Source organism: Neovison vison, chromosome 13, assembly GCF_020171115.1.
Source record: "Neovison vison isolate M4711 chromosome 13, ASM_NN_V1, whole genome shotgun sequence".
Taxonomy (NCBI): Eukaryota; Metazoa; Chordata; class Mammalia; order Carnivora; family Mustelidae; genus Neogale; species Neogale vison.
The window spans coordinates 115,970,065-115,987,473 of NC_058103.1; the positions used below are offsets into that span (position 1 = coordinate 115,970,065).

At 42.7% G+C, this 17,409-nt stretch overlaps 1 protein-coding gene across 2 annotated transcripts in view; it reads right to left on the reverse strand.

Annotated features, from left to right (window-relative positions):
* Window positions 1–17,409, reverse strand: part of NPTN (neuroplastin) — a 69,326-nt gene that overhangs the window by 23,292 nt on the left and 28,625 nt on the right. For both annotated transcript variants that reach the window (XM_044231797.1, XM_044231796.1), the window contains exons 2-4: window positions 11,408–11,755; window positions 6,212–6,383; window positions 2,547–2,641 (exon numbers count right to left, since the gene is read on the reverse strand). In XM_044231797.1, coding sequence (XP_044087732.1) covers window positions 2,547–2,641; window positions 6,212–6,383; window positions 11,408–11,755 — 615 coding nt within the window. The remainder of the gene's footprint in view (window positions 1–2,546; window positions 2,642–6,211; window positions 6,384–11,407; window positions 11,756–17,409) is intronic.

Genomic DNA, 17,409 nt, shown 5'->3' on the forward strand with positions numbered 1-17,409 from the left:
GAATCTCTCTCAAGTACTCCGCATATTTTTCAAATCTTTATAACTATACGAGGATAACTGTCTTTTATCTTGCCATATTGGACTCTGAGAAAACAAAACCAGAATTTATATGAAATTCATATAATTTCTGGGAATTATATGAATTTCTGGGAATCAGCACACCCCCCCTCAGTGCAAGGCAGTTTGCAACCCCAACCACCTAGCTTAGAATATGATCCTGGGCTTATGGCAAATCTTTTTGAAGTTAAACAAAAAAAAGTCAAATGTTCAGTCTTTATCAGACTAAACTAATTATCCCCTAAAAGACATTAAATGTTCAACTGTTTTCTATCCAGGTGTTAGGGAAGAGAGAGACTGGAATTCCCTGTAAATTTTCTTGAGAGACTAACCTATCAGTCCAAGCTAATTACAGAATATGCTTTAGAATTCTATGAAAGAGAATTCCCTTAAGGTCTACTCCTTTAAAAGCAGAATTCACCACCTGCCCAATCTTCCTCACAGAGCTCCTGGGCAGCAAAATGCAGCAGTGCACAACACACACAGTCACAGCGACAAGCTATCATGGAAGTTTTAACCTCCTCTGAAAATGCTCCTGCCTGCAGCCTCCTATTCTCTGCCGCTCCAGACCACTACCTCCTATCTGCTAAAGGGAATGTGAGGAAAAGACGTCTTGGGGGGCGGTCACAAAAGCACAGCTCATGAGCAGCCAACCCACTGGGAAACCTCCATCTCCACTCCTGAAAGCGCTGCTAGTAATCAGGAGAGCCAAGTCAGCAGGATCACAGTGAAGCCAGGACTTCCAGTTGCTTGGAATTATGTTTCAGGCTTGCGGAGGACAGCTAACTACATACACCACTCTCCCTCCTCACCCATCCTGTTACATCCTGTGCCAAAGGCTCAGCCTGGAAGACTACAGGGCCTCCAGTCTCTCCTGGGAGAGTAAAACATCTCTCCAGGTAGTCCTGCTCACCCAGCCAAGGAAAGACACTCGGCTGGCTTAGAGAAAAGGCCTTCTCATGCCTCCCTCCCCATGCTGAACAAATGTGTCATCCTTCAGAAACAGAGATAAGCCCAGACCTCTCCAAGAAAAGCCCTGAAGGTATCAAATCCCAGGTTCTCTGTCCTGCGTGGACTGTAACCATGCCACTGTGACTCAACCCCTTCAGGCATTCTGAATTCAATCTGGCAGCTAGAAGAGACACTGGCTGTCCTTATGTCCACTTATAAGTCAGGGCTGTGTCAGCAAGACAATGGTTTCAATTTAATAACAACATATAACTGAAACTTGGAATCTGTCTCAGCCTTTCTTTAATCTGAACTTCTAGTCTTCTAATTGTTTAAAGAAAGATCTGAGTATCTGCTATTATGGGATCTTCTATTTCCTAAATTTGTCCTTTCAGCCACTAAAGATCACCTATGGATTTAAAGAACAAGTCTGTCTCTTTCCTAAGCAAAATGAAGAAGACTGGAAAAACAAACAAACAACCCCTCATCTCTTTAGTCTAACCTCAAACAGTAGCCCCACCTTCCCCCTGGACATTTCATAAAATGGAAAAACAGGGGACTGAGAGTCAAGACCTGGGTTCTAACCCTAGCTCTGCCACAAACCACTCTGTGACCCAGAGCTCATGGCTGCACTTTTCTGGGTCTCAGCTGCTTCTTTGAAATAACACAGGAAAGCTGGATTCACAATGTTAGGGTAGCTCCAATCTTGTAAAATTCACTTGTCCCTTCTCTTAGAGTTCCTTTCCTTTTTCGAACTTTCAGCTACATGTTCAAGACACAGCTGCATGTTGAAGTTGCCATGCACCCAGTTCCTATTAAAATTCCAATGAAGGGGCGCCTGGGTGGCTCAGTGGGTTAAGCCACTGCCTTCGGCTCAGGTCATGATCTCAGGGTCCTGGGATCGAGTCCCGCATCGGGCTCTCTGCTCGGCGGGGAGCCTGCTTCCTCCTCTCTCTCTCTCTGCCTGCCTCTCTGCCTACTTGTGATCTCTCTCTGTCAAATAAATAAAATAAAATCTTAAAAAAAATAAAAAATAAAAAATAAAATAAAATTCCAATGAATTACCCACAAATAGTTTATGTTCACCATGCACAGCTTATTTTTCCAAATCCTCCTGGCCTGTTGGAGAGACCTATGTAATAATATTTGTAAGGTACTTTGTTCTAAGGGATTTACATAGGTTGAACCATAACGAAGCTGCCAACATTCATTTTTACCACACAGAAACAGCAATCTCCTATGCTTCAAACTACTGTATCAGCTTATTTATTCCTCCTTACAATCCCCATGAGGTAGGTTTTACAAATGAGGACACAGGAGCACACAGAAGTTAATAACTTGCCAGTCATATACATAGCTAAGAGATGATAGGTCTTGGAGTTAAACCTGGGCGCCTGAGCTCTGAGCTTGTGGTCCTACCATAATGTTATACTGCCTCCCATAATGGGAACAAGAACAGCTTGAAGACTGGAAGTCCAGACCAAGGTAGTGTCTCAGAAAGAGAGCGAGAGGCTCACACTGCAGCCTCTGTTGGGTTGTACCTTTCACTTCAATGGTGGCATTTGCTTTAGGAGCACTGACAAAGTGATATACACAGTGGTATTCGCCTGAATCCTCAGCTCTCGGCTTATTGATCCTGCAGAGATGAGAAAAAAAAAAATCAAGTGAGGAAGCTGGGAATAAATATACAACAAAATACACAACAAAAGAATCAAAAGGGCAACCAGGACCCCTGCTCTCCAAACTGTGTCCCTGAATGCAACTCACCTCCTCCTAACTAAAAGCAAAACCTCCCTCCATGTATTACAAAACATTAATGCTTCACTCCTTACTGGGTGCCTGGAATACAAATATAGAATGATATATGCTCTCTAACCTTAAACAAGCAATCAAAATAAGAGGGCTGTACAAAACAGACTCTATTTAGATACAGAGGATGGAGCCATCAATAAAAACTTCTTGCTCACCTGGTGGTTCTAGTCAAATAAGTAAGAGCAGGAAAAAAAGCAAATCTTCTTCTGTGCTTCCCTAAAGACCCTGTTGTGGGCTTGTTCTTCCCACACTGTATTTCAGTAGCATGCCCTTCAATAAGTCTACTCACTAACAGGACCCAGGGGACATTAGGGAGGAAAAAAAATCTCTGACAGAGCACCAGCCACAAAGATGCAATGAAACTTTTAAGACTTTTAAGTACAGGGATGCCTTGATGGCTCAGTCGGTGGGGTGTCTGCCTTTGGCTCAGGTCATGATCCCAGGATCCTGGGATGCAGCCGGGCATCGGGCTCCTTGCTCAGTGAGGAGTCTGCTTCCCCCTCTGCCTGCCACTCCCCGCACTTGTGTGCATGCTCACTCTCTCTGACAAATAATAAAATCTTTAAAAAAAGAAAGAAAGAAAGAAAAGAAAAGACTTTTAAGCACAGCTAGAACTCTAAGGACTGGCACAGATCTGCTCCCTACCATCGTCTCAGCCACTTTTTAGCCATACTGGGCTCTTTCCAGTTTTTCAACATGCCCCACTTGTTCCTTCCTCAAAGCCTCAACGCGAGATATTCCTTTAGAGAATGCTCTTCCCGTTACCCTTACCCTAACCTAAGTCTTTCTGCATCAGTCTTGGCTCACATCACTTCCTCCTACCCTCAATCTAAGTGACATCCCTCTCCCTGACATGCTCATTATACACTCAGATTCTTCATAAGCATTCATCATATGTGATTATATACTTATTATATATGTATCATAAATATATAATATATATTACATATTTTTGTATTTTATAAATATATATTATATAAATATATAATATATATTATATATTTATGTGATTGCTTGATGAATGTCCCGTTTCCCAAAAGACCAAGTGCTATGTGGACAGGCACTGTTTATTTAGTGTACAATTCTATACGCGGCATATGATCTGACTCGGAATACAGCAGAGGGAAGGAATAAAGGAGTAAATGACTGAATGAATATAAACGGAGAGTAAACAGCTATGCAGAGATCCTGATCAAGTACATCAGAGTGACAAGAAGAACTGTAGGAAGAGTGTATGGCTAGAACAGCACTCCTCTGAATTCCACAGGGTGATCCTAAACAAGCTTTCTTGCCCCTAACAACCAGCTTCACACCAGCTCAGTACACTATAGCCTAGACACACACCCCAAAACATATGCAGACAGGCTAGTGCGTAATTACCAAAGAGAGAGAAATCCACATCAGAGGATAGCCATTATATAGCTTCTCCTCTTTTGACTCAGTGGTTGAAACATGACACTTGTGATGGTCAAATCTCTACCGCACTAATTAACGTCTGAGAAAAACCCCTAACCTTGACCACTGACTAGCCTAATATATGTATCCATGTTACTGTTAATCCCAAAAAAGAAACGGGGTTAACAGAATATGGATGAGGAGAGACACAGCCTCTCCCTAGGACTGTCTCAGCATACCCACTGCAGCATAATATTCTAAGAGGAACAGCCAAGAGTCTTCTAAATTTGATACAAGTAGCTCTTCTTAAATCAATATGCTCCCAATAGGGAAAACAGACAAGTCAGCTGCTTTTAACAAATGTTCCAGAGTTTCAAGGAGGAAAGGCAGCTGTACCCTTAGGGCTCAGACTAACTTTAAAAGTTCCTTGAAAAGACTTAGAAAGATGACTCCAAGGCTTGAGCCCATGCCTAGGGCTCAAAATTGCCTACATAACATTCCCTTCAACTAGCTATTGGGAAGCAACTGAATCAAATGGAAAACATCCCCTCGAGTGAGCAGGTGCAGGGTCTAAGACCGGCTCCATAGCTGACTTAATAGGTGGTTCAAGGGACTCAGCTGTTACTTCACAAAATGTGGGAGAACACTGAAAAACTCTGATAACGCAGAACACCCTGGAGAGCTGCAAATAAGCTGACCAGAAAAAAGGAAGAAAGAAGGAAGAAGATAAAGTCAAGCTCAAATTTATAAAGTGACAGTTCAAAGCCCTATAGGTGACATAGTACAGGACCTAGGAGAAACACAACTGGATGTCTGGTACCTTCAAAGAGTTAATATAAAAATACAAACTTGTAAAACTAACAAACTGATCAAGAATATATGCCTTTCATTCCACCCAATAGTTCTATGTGATTAACCTTTTCTGAACTATGAGAATATAGCTGAGGCTGTATTTCCAACTTAATATCAGAAGAAACTACAGTAGAGACAGATTAACTTGACACTAAAAATGGTATGTTAAAACGGGGGGGGGGGGACCTAGGTTCTATAAAAGTCAGAAGAGCCCAAACCTAGCCTTGCTTCTGAAATTTACTAGCTGTAATATTTGGCCTTGAAAACAGTTAAGAGTCATTACTCTTTGAGTTTCAGTTTCTTTACTTGAAAAAAGGAGGAGGATCCTTAACGTGAGTCAATCAAATAAGTATGAAAAGATCTCAATCTTGCAAAATACTGCAGAATGTCCTTGCTACTCCTGGGCACGCAGGTTTTCCTGGTTTCATTCCACTGCACTCTTTCTTTGCACTACATCAAGCTGACAAACAGGATGAGCTGATCCTTTTCCAGATTAGTTTTCAACCACAAACTATTCTGAAAGGTGAGGTGCCATGTGCTCTAGCTATTCCAAAAAAGCACCAAATCTTTGGGTGCCAGGGTAGCTTCAGCCAGCAAATATATCCCTTTCATTAAATGATATTTCCTGGTTACTGGAATTACCTTATTCCAGATCATTAAAGAGCCCTGTATCTACTGGTCTTGATTAGGTTCTGGTCCTATTTAACTACTCCTAAAAGGTAACTCACTAGGAAATCTACTCAGTGGAAAAATCACTTAGGGTGCTCTTGCTTTAAGAGTCCTAAAGTAGATTTCAATCTGATTCCTCAAACCACGGGATTAAGTCAAGAGATCTGCATTCTAATTATGACTTTCTTACTGACTAGCACCATTCCTCTGAGGCAAAGCGCTCCCTACGCTCTCTGTTTCTCTATTATCACAGTGAGGGGAACATCTATGACTCTCAAACCTAGCTATTCATCAGAATCCTCTGGAAATCTTTAATAGATCCCTGGGTCTCACCCCAGATATACTGGGTTAGACTCTCGGAGAAGGGCCATCTATATCTTACATGTCTCCCACATAACATAATTGTGGATTATGCATGTCCATAGTAAGCTCAGCAGTGCTCCCTCCCATCTTCCGAGGAGCTGGTAGTCCCTCTCACCTGTATTCCATGTTGCTGGCATTCTTGCGAGTGGCAGTCAGTTCAACCCCATTCTTTGTCCAGTAGCTGTATGTAAGGGTGTGAGAGTTGGAGGTGAGGTTACACTGCAGGGTGACGGGGAGAACAGGGCTGTCTCGAAGAATGACCTCTTCACTGGTGACAATCCTTGGCTCTGTAATAAGAGTGCACAGTGATAGGACGCCATAGCCTTCCATTCTCTGTAGCCCTGGCCTGAGAATCAGATGGGGTAGGATGGGGAGACTAGAAGAAGAGGGAGGGCAGACAGGACCACATGAGGAGTTTCACTTTACCACTTTGGAGGAAGTCAAAAAAGGAAAAACAATGATTATAAGCAAATGACCACTAGCGCAGACAACAGCCTGAAGACCAGTTGGCCTAGACGTGAAAAGAATGGGAGTATTATGGGTACTTGTCCTGGGAACAATCCACTTACACTTTTAACACCACCATTTTATGATTTAAGAACCGCCAACCAATTCAGCTTCAATTAGAAAACCAGGCTCCACCTTGCAGTTCTGAAGACAAAGGCAGTATCATTTATGTAACTAATAAACTCCCTATGGAGTTACTAGGCCTTGGAACAGTAACAGCTATAATTAGATAATACATGTATGGCTTTTCCCACATTAAATTCTTATAAACCTATGGCAAACCAGCCATGGTCATTAATTATGCAGAAAAAGACAGTGTCAATCCTAACAGCAAATTTCCTGCCAGAAGTCTGTTGCATTTTTCCAAAAATTTGCCAAGGGAAAATTCTTAAGGAACCATCATATTTCTTCTCTCCAGCCCATATTTATTCCCAAAATAAAACTTTTTCAGAATTGCTAAGTAAAACACATTCCACTGTGCAGATAATGTAACTAGAATGCGATATGTGTTGGTATCATGGCTTCCTAGCATTTTAGAGCTAAAAGGCCCTTAGAGTTCACTGAATCCCCACTCTTTAAGAGCCAGAAATGGAAAATGACTTGTGCAAGGCCATAATTATTATTAGTAGCAATGCTGGGCCTAGAACACACATCTGACTGAATTCTCTATCTCTGTTTCCTCCCCCACTTCCAAACCCCAACCCACCCCAAACACACTTTATGCCCTATGGCAAGTTACATACTTCATCTCCTGGGCTGATAACCTGGGGTCATTATTCTAAAACCTACTTGAATCAAATATTAGAACACACTGAGCAGAAACACACTATCATTCCTGGAAGGTTCATCCTTAAAGCCCTTTGAATTCCACCATTATATTAAAGTTAAGATGTTTGTTGTCTTTTTGTTATTGTTACTTCTCTCTAACCTTTTCCCAAGCTTAGCTGTTACTCTACTTTTGGTCGGACATTTTCGGATCAAGTCTAAACTTTTCCCAACCACAATTCGAGGTATTTCCTCTCTTACTCTTTTTCCAATTGTTTTTCAGAAATTCTTAACTAACTTCCCATTTCCCTGTACCTGGCAACTCTGTAGCATCAATCTGACACCATACAATATAGTTCTGACTCAACTCTTGAGGACAGAGGTCTCTCCCTCCACTGGAGCTAAGCTTTGTTCCCTGTGCAGGGAGGCAGACAGAATGGAGAAGTCATGGGACACTTGAAAAATAGAATGCCCAAGGACCTCCTAATCAATGCAACATTTCTGACTATAGAGCTCATATCAAAGGAAACTGACAAATAAAGCAAATCCTTAAGTCTGTTAATTAAATGGGTTCTCACTATTTTCCAACTCTGGCAAAGGGATAGTGGTTATCTTCCATTCAGCACTGGTCCTTACTGGTAACATCAAACAGGGTCTCTATGTACAGATAATGGAGGCATAGCAGCCACTAAGACAGAAGCAGATGCATGTAAACACGTTAGAGCAGTGGTGTCCCAAGGTTTCCAAAACACACTGGACAGAAGCCAAATCCCTGGGCCTTAAGTCGAGTGGAACGGCTGCGAACCCTGCAATGGAAGGCGCACACACACCATCAGCAGAAAGCACCACAATTCCAAGAAAAATCAAAACCAAGCAAAAACAAAAGAGAGAACCAGTACTCCACAGAAATTAAAAATATAAAGGCAACATTAAAACCCAAACATACTTATAGGTTTTTACTAAATTTTTATTATCCAATTTTCTTTTCTGACCCATACGGGATTCTCCTTCTGGTTCTTCTCAGACTGCACTGAGAAAGGGTAAACTCGGAGGATGAGGCCAAGAGCTTCTAGATGTTTCAACACAAGGAGGCCAAAGTAAGTGCTACTCTTACCTGTGATGATGCAAATGCCCACTGCAGCTCAGGGAGATCAAGAAGGTGATGAAAGCAACCTGCAGACTTTCTGCCAAGAATTCTTGGAAGGCAAAGGAAAGCACTTTTCCCATTATGTGTTAAAGATCCAGGAGAGAGTCAGCTGGGAGCAAGTGGATAATTTAAATAGGTTTACACAGGATTCTGCATCACAGGAGGGCTGTGGAGTAGGGTAGCCTCCCTCTGATAACTGCGGCATATGGAAACCAGTACTAAACCAAGCTCCTTGGCCAGGGTGCCACATCTGCATTCAGCACCAGGATGAAGGTGAAGCTTTTCTTCCTGTGGCTTAGCATTGCACATGAAAGTCCAGGAGAGAAGTACATTTAGGAGAAGCCCAAAAACATTTACCTGCCACTGACTCCTATTTAGAAACAGTGGGTGGGAGACCCTTACCCTCACCATCACTCATGTATAAAACAACATACTATGGCCAGGGAGATTCCCTAAAAACTGGGCATATTTCTCTGCCTGCCTTACCTTACTCAAGGAGCTTTGGGGGAAGTACTGTCAAGAAGTCATCGTTAGGGGCACCTGGATGGCTCAGTCGATTAGTGTCTGCCTTCAGCTCAGGTCATGATCTCAGGGTCCTGGAATCGAGCCCCACCTTGGGCTCCCTGCTCAGCAGGGAGTCTGCTTCTCCCTCTCTCTCCAACCTGCCTCCCCACTTGTGGGCCCTCCCCACCCCCCAACCCTGGTCTGTCTCAAATTTTTTTAAATGTCATCCTTAGAAGACTTCAACCTCCTCCTGGAGGCAGATGTCCTTGGGATGTTAAAACCACAAAACAATCCAATTAGAGTGAATTCCAGGTGTTTTTTAGAGGTAGCAGCAGCAGCTTGGCTCTCCAAAAGTTAACGAGGGTTAACTAATTGATGGGGAAGTCTGGGATGAGAGTGAACTGGCCAGGGTTTGGTTTAACCACATGAGACACTTCTAAGTTAGGAAGTTTATTTCCAAGTAAACTGGGGAAATGTTATGTATTCTCAGGATTGGTAGGTAAGTACCCCCAAAGACTCATCCTCTTCTGGCCCCAAGGCATGACCGTTGACCTCTGAGTCTATTTGAGTCAAGCTCCTGGAAGTACAAGTACCATATGCCCAGCCCAGTCCACGCCTACAAACTTCTGTAGATCTTTGTGGCCATTGGGTATTTCTGCTTTTATAAGGAAAGGAGCAGGGGGGCAGGAGAAGGAAGCGTGCAAGGGAAAAACTGTTAAATAAAAAGGAAAATTGCTGGGTTAATATTCCCCATTTTCACATAGACAGGTTTTCTTTTCCCCTTTCCAGAAGCAGGTTCTCTGATTAAACAGTGCCAGCTGCAGCAGCCTCTCCTCTCTCCTCTTCATAAGCATCTTCTAAGATACTATAAAAAACAAACAACTAACCTGCTGTCTTCCATAAAGTATATAGATTCAGGGCCCATGTCCTATTATTTCCTGTGTTATTGCTAAATTCCTCATAAATGTGTTTTTACTATTTTTACTTACTCCTTCTAAATCAATCAGTTCCTTAAGCCAGTACTGGCTGTAAGTCTGAGTTCTTGAAGAGAAGGCGAAAACCCAAAGGATCTTTCCATTAAGTAAAGTATGCTCCCTCAGTTATAATCAGGTCAGATGTGGGGCTAGAACTAACTCTTCCCAGCCAGGAGCACTAGCTCACTGGAGACTTCTCCCCCCTCTTCTTCCCACTGTACAAGTAGCAAGACACTTTTCCGAAAGAGAGGTGGCCACAAGAGCTCCTGTGTCTAATGTCTCACTTGCACCTGCTACAACAGAGGAAGAGAACTCTGAGCCAGCCACTTAGCTCCCCCTCCTCACTTAGTTGCAATTTAGTTTCTTCTTTTTTCAAAACACAAGAGAAGGCCAGTGTGAATGGCTTCCAAGCTAGTTCTGGGGTTGCCAATCTCTGGGATAGGAGCACCATGCCCACAGTCAGTCATCAGAGTCAAACTATCTGTGAACAGGAAGCAGATGCAAATCTGACTTTGAAACAAGCAAGATGGGGTTTAAAAAAAAATACTTTGCAGTTTAGTGTCACCTGGTGCCTACCAGCAAGACATATGGAAAAAATATCAGGCTGCTGCTTTTAAGAGAGCAGGAGACTGGATGGGCAGGACCAGTAAAGGAGTGTACTGCTGTAGTGGAGGGCTGTTATCAGAGAAGCACGTGCCACTGTTTTAGAAAAGAAAGAGCTGGAACTATGGAAATACTCAAGCTTACATGCCACCCAACAACCAAAACACACCACCACACCGCACCCATGGCGACATTCCCATCACAGAACAGGATGACACCAAGTCACAGTGAGGGAAGAAGCTGGGCAGACACAAACTTAAAACCATAGAGGTGAAGGCAGCTACTCAGAGAGCTTCAAACAGATGAACAGAAAAAATAAAAAGTAGTTAGATTGGGGAGAGAAACAAAAATAAAAAGGCACCAGAGAACAAATCAGCAAAAGGATAGCAGGAAACCTACTACAAAATTAAAGGGGAGGGAAAGAAACAGTTCAATACTACCCTGGTTTAACTGCCTGGTTTTGTGAGTTTAAGTGGTTTTTGAGCCCCCCAGTTCTCCCTCCCCACCTCTTCCCATTGCAGATGATTTTGGACAGGCACGGATTTCCCCAAGTTCTTTGTTCCTGAGGAGAAAGACACAGAGAAGGGATGGGGGATGAGGGAGGTAGAGAGAATGGCAAAGGGAAAAAAAAAAAAATGTTGCCACAGATATTTTCATACACTACAACCAGAAGGGTCATGGGTTTGAAAAAACGAAGACAAGGGGTGGGGTGAGCGATCATACTGGGGAAGAGGGAAGGGAAGCAGAAGGGAAGGGTCATCGGGCCACCTCTAATGACTACAGTACTACTACTGTAGGGTGCTGGACTCACTCTGAAGGACGCTTATGGTGGCCTGGGCTCGAATCCATGTTATGGAGGGGTTTTGCCTCAAGTCATTCCTCTTGGGGTCGTTGCTGGCCCTGCACTCGTAAGTCCCAGAGTCCTCCAAGGTGAGCCGGGTTATTCTCAGCACACTTACGCCGTTTGACCCGTAGGCGGTGTTTACGGTGACACGGCGCTTCCGAGCACCGTCCCACAGCTGTCTGAAAGACTCTGCCCGGTTGACTTCTGCGTACCACCACTGGATCTCTGGCGTGGGGCTCCCGACCACGTCACAGTACAGCTCAAAGGCGTCCCCAGTGAGCTTAGTTTCTGACATGGGCGACTTGACAAACCCAGCTAGAGGGAGGGGGAGCAGGAATGCAGTGACAGGCCAATCAGAAAAAAAAAAGAATCAACAGGTGTTAATAGTAATTTAAAGAAAAGAAAAGAAAAAAGCAAATGAGTTGCAAAGAACAAAAAGGATTCATTTTTAAACTATAAAGAGACAGTAAATAGCATTTCATACAAGCTTTTAGAAGAAGAACCACCCTGGGAAGCTTATGAAGCAAAGGCAGGCTAATTACAAGCTGGGGCGGCCCAGGTGCTAGCCAGGCAGAAGCAAGCCCACTGGAAAGCGTTTTAGCAATGGGCCCAGTTGGTAGGAATGAGAAAGCCTCGGGTCTCAGGGAAGAGTCTTTTTCCTTAGAGCACAAACCATTACCTTTCCAAATTCAGGCAAGTGATGAAAGATAATCACAAGCAGCAGTAATTCAATATGCCAAGTCAGGATCTCTCTTTTGGATGGGGGAACACTTTGTTAGAGATGGAATGTCTTTAGTGGGCCTCAACAAGAAATACCAACTGACCTAATGACACCTTCTCCTGGGAATCAAAGTCCAAATTTCAACTGAAAAGGTAGCATATTTCTCTCTTGTGCAGGACTCCATGCTGAGTTCAGGATGGCCTTCCCCCCACATCCTATTCTTCCCTGGGTCTCTGGCAAACAAAGGGCCCAGCTAGCTGTGACTAGGTAACCTCTACCTGAATGCAGACCTTCAGGCCCAGGAAAACAAGACAGTCTGTACTTCAGAGTGCGAATTACTAAGGGTGTCAGCTCGGCGGTGGAACCAACAGTAACAGCAATCCAACTAATTGCCAACAGAGGGACTATGTCTTCCACAATCCTGAAGTTCATACAACTGAAGAACTCTCCTGAAAAGTCAGTCTTAAAAATAACCATGGTACTTGACAGGCTCTGTCTACATAGTTTACTTGCCTAGTTCCCAGAGGCCAGCTCATAAAGAATAAGAAATATGTAATGATGAATTAAATTCTATGGTGAAGGCTAGGCCTCAACAACGTTGCCAGGCACTATTCAGGAATTAAAGTTTATGTAACCTTTAGCATACTCTCCCATAAGACAAAGTGGCAATGGCAGAAAGAGAGTAGAAAATCCAGATTTAATTGAAGAACTTGGGAGTAGGGTCCATAATAAACTAAATGACAGTGCAAGCATACTCTCTCTCACCCATTTATTCCACCTAGGGTTCATCAGCATCTCTACCAATTCGGGCAGTATCCCAAGGTACAAGGCAAGAGGAGCTGGTCAGTTTCCCTGGGGACCTAGCTGGCCCCTCTGTAGTGAGCAGAGTGGGGCCAGGATCTATCAACATCAGATTAAAAATATTCCAAAGGAAATGTATAAATTAAATGGAACAGTTTTCCTACAGTCCAGAAGCCAAGGATGTAAAGGAGCTGGCTGAAAATGGGAGGTTACTAAGTGGAAAATTTTCTGTTTATATCCACAGAAGTAATTGCCTTTGGAAATAAACTCCATCCCACAAACCTAAGAACTCTAAGAGAGGTACTATACTTACTTAAGTAGAGGCCAAGACCTCCAAATTCATACTAATCTTTCAATTCATAAAACACTGAGTATCTGGGGAGGATAGGAATACTATAATTAACAGCCTTAGATTAAAGTTTTGCCTTGAAAATGCTATTCTAAACTACTTCTTCAGATCGGGTCAGTTCCTTGTAAGGAACCACCTATCAGAGACCCCAAGAAGGCAACAAGATGTCACTCTCAGATGCAGGGGAAGTTCCAGAATTTTGTGAGACTGACGCGCTGCCTACTGCGCTAAGGAGGCACCCTAAGTTCCAGAATTTTAGAAAGGAGACACCAATCCCCAGCAATGAAAAGGCGATCTCAATACCAAGTAAAGTGGTACTAAAGGAACCATGTCTTAATTTCACAAACTGCCACCCACCCACTCATTAAAGTCAAAGCCAACTAACACAGAAGGACAGGTAAAGGAAGCTGGTCATTCATTTTACCACTGGTTTAATCATCATGGAAAACTGGTTATCAATAAATCCCTAGGAAGCAGTAAAGAGTAGTACTCTGTTTTAATCACACTCTCAACCATTAAGTGTAAATTACAAGTGCTCTTATTCTCACATTTTCTGTGAGCTGGGGGAGTTTATGTCTTCTCAAACACTGATTATGCACAGACTGTCCTTGACTTATAGGGTTACATCTTGATAAAGCCATTGTATGTTGAAATTTTCTAAAGTCGAAAATGCATTTAATACACCTAACCTACAGAACATCACAGCTTAGTCTATCCTACCTTAACTGTGCTCAGAACACTTACACAACACAGGCCTACAGTTGGGCAAATTATATAACAAAACATCTACACTTTGTAAGTGTTGAATATCTCATAATTTATTGAATGCTGCATGGAGAATGAAAAACAGAATGGCTGTATGAGTCCAGAATGGTTTGAAGTGTATCAATTGTTTACCCTCGTGACAACATGGCTGACTGGGAGCTGCAGCTCGCCGCTGCTGTCCACCACCATGAGGGAGGCAGGGACTGCAGACTGCTAGCCTGGGAAAAGATCAAAATTCAAAATATGGTGTCTACTGAATAGGTATCACTTTTGCACCATCAAAAAGTTGAAAAGTTTTAAGTTGAACCACAGTGAGTCAGAGACCATCTACTTAATCATGCTCTAGAAATCTGTTGGTGGGTTTGTACTTTTCCCCTTCTGAACCCACAGGGTGACATTTAAGCCTCTTTATCAATCTACTGATTATGCTAATATAAAAGGAATGCCTGCAAGTATGTCCAGAACCCCAAAAACCCATCCAATTCCAGTATAATCTCTAATCCCAACACTACACAATTCAAAGGTAGCTGAGAAACAGCCTGAACACAATTCCCACTGCATGGAACCAAGCAAGTCACCCAACCTGACACTGCACCGCTGGGCAAGACTCACTACTAAGGAGGAAAGAATGCTAATCTGATTTAGTTTAATTTTCTACCTGCATATAGGAAAATGGGACTAAGTAAAAAAAAATACTTTCTGAATTAGTAAACTATATGATGTATATTTAAACAAACTTATATGAAAACAAGATTTTAAATCCCTTAAAACACTAACAACAGACGTCTATCCATGTGCTCTTTGAAAGCTGTTATTATTTATTATTAGCCATGTGCACCAACAGGTAACATTTTCTAAGTACAAGTTATGTGTTAGACAATGTGATAAGCACTTTATATTACCTCATTTAATCCTCACAACAGTCCTATAAGATAGGTGCCAACATAACACCCTTAAAGATGGAAACTAAGGCCCTAAAAAGTTAAGTAATTTGCCCAGAGTCACAAGCTAACAGTGAAAGACTCTGGCCTGAAATCCAGGTGTGTCCAAAGCCAAAGCATGGTCTCCTAATACTTCCCACAAGTGTGGTCAATATCCCTTACTAAAATAGAAAAAGGTTTTTGTAGTTATTTAAAAGTTAAAGATATTTTTTGTCACCACTTAAATGTAATTAATAATTAATTTTACATAATTTACATAATTACAATAATAATTGCAGACTACAAAAAGCAAGGACCTGTCCATTGGAATGTGCGGCACAGTGTGATCACTAACTGCTTAAAATTGTAATTCTAGTAAAGAATGGAGACAGAGAAGCACAGGATCAGAGTTCCCCAAGCAAGTGTGGGGCATGGGGAGTGGGGTACAGAGGGGGAAAGTGAGAAAAAAAAAGAAAAGATGGTTCAGAAGTAAGACTGCCCCCTAGTTCTGATGATTTCATCACCTGCTCTTGAGAAGGCTGGCTTCATAGGAGGGAAGAGTTTAAAGACATTAGATGCATTTCTCTGATACTGTGGTCAGTGGGAAAATTAATAAAGGGCAGTACCTAAAGTTTTTATAAGAACTGAAAGTTTACAAAGTGCTTCCACATGCATCATATCGCCATTTCATTCACATAGTTTCACAAGGTCTACAGGGCAGGCGCAGGGAGAATTTCATGACTGCTTAGGTAGCTAATCCTGAGCAGAGATGGGACCAGACATAGGTCTTCAGCACTTAGTCTGCTGTTCTTTCCATTAAGCTGTACTGCCTCTAACGAAACCAAGCACAGGATTCCTTGATAGCTGAACATGCATCAAAAATCCATGAAAACAGACCTATTTCCCCTCCTAGCAGCAGGGAAAAGAAAAAAACAAAAACCTCTACACAGTATCATGAAATCACAATTAGCAAAGGAAAGTTATTAGCAACCATCTACCTCATTATCCATCCCAAATTAGCTCCAATTCAGGAGAAGAGAAGAACCAGCTTGCAGCAGCAGCAGCAGGAGGAGGCAGACAGCTCAGAGCCTGACTCACTCTGCCCTGCCTTTCACCACCAAGGGCTTTCAATCTAGTATGTGCGCTCAACATTAAAGGACACAACTGCCTGAAGTTAGGAGGGCAGCAGAACCATCCGTTTGATCTCCAAGTCAAAGCCCATCCAGTATTTTGGAAAAAGCCAAAATTTCTGAAAAACCCCTTACCCACCATCATCTCTTCACACTGTAACATATAATGGGGCTCAGATCTCAAACAAGTTTGAGGAAGGACTAACAAAGCGGATTCAGTTCAACACTGATAAAGGAAGCTGAGAGGTGGTCACAGGTTTGGGGGAAGGGAGAGAATAGAAGCTGGGGTTGGAGGAGGACAGCAAGCACAGTATAAAAAAATGAAGACAGTAAAACCAGGAAAGCAGTAATGTAAAATTGCATAACTGGGGATGGGGGATGGGAAGCGAAGATGACAGCTGGGGCTAGCAGCCGGAGAAAAGGAGGAGCTCTCTGGCAGAAAAACTGGATGTGTAGATATGTAGCAGCGGGTGAGAAGAAAAAGGGAACACAGAAGAGCAAGTTGAGCCCAATCCCAAGAAAACTGCTTTTACGTATGCCCTAAGGAAGCAAAAAAGCTAACCTAGTCCCACATAGGACCTGAGACCACCACTGATTTTTACAGCTAAAATTCTCACTTACCTCCAGGGCAATCTCTGAACAGGTAATAAGACTAACTTCTCTCCCTCTCTCTCTCTCTCTCTCAGCTGACTACTGCCAAGGCCAGGCTTTTAAATCTAACCTGCTTTTGTCAACTTTTATGTATTTTTTTAAACAGCTGTTCCTTCAAGCCCTTGTTTACTACTAATTCCCTGTGAGTAGCTCATGCCGCTGACTCCTTCATGCCACATAATAAAGAGAAAATGACAGCCAAGGAGAAAAGAGCATTTCTCTCCCCCATCTTACCCTCAAACACACTCTCATATCATATACATCAAAAAGAAGAAAGACTGAGCAAGACAAGCTGATCTCTAACTGTGGTGATAGGCACAGTATTTCAAATCTGTTTAAACAACTATGAACTGCTATAAGGCTGTATATACAGGTTGTATGTACACATCTTGCCTACCCTTTTTTCTTTCCTTTTTTTAAAAAGATTTTTGTTTATTTATTTGACAGAGAGTGAGCACGAGCTGGGGAGAGACAGAGGGAAAGAGAAAAGGAGAAGCAGATTCTCTGCTGAGCAGGGAGCCCAACTCAGGATTCAATCCCAGACCCCTGGAATCATGACCTGAGCTGAAGGCCGATGCTTAAGCTGATGGAGCCACCCAGTCGCCCCACATCTTGCCTATCCTTACTGTTAA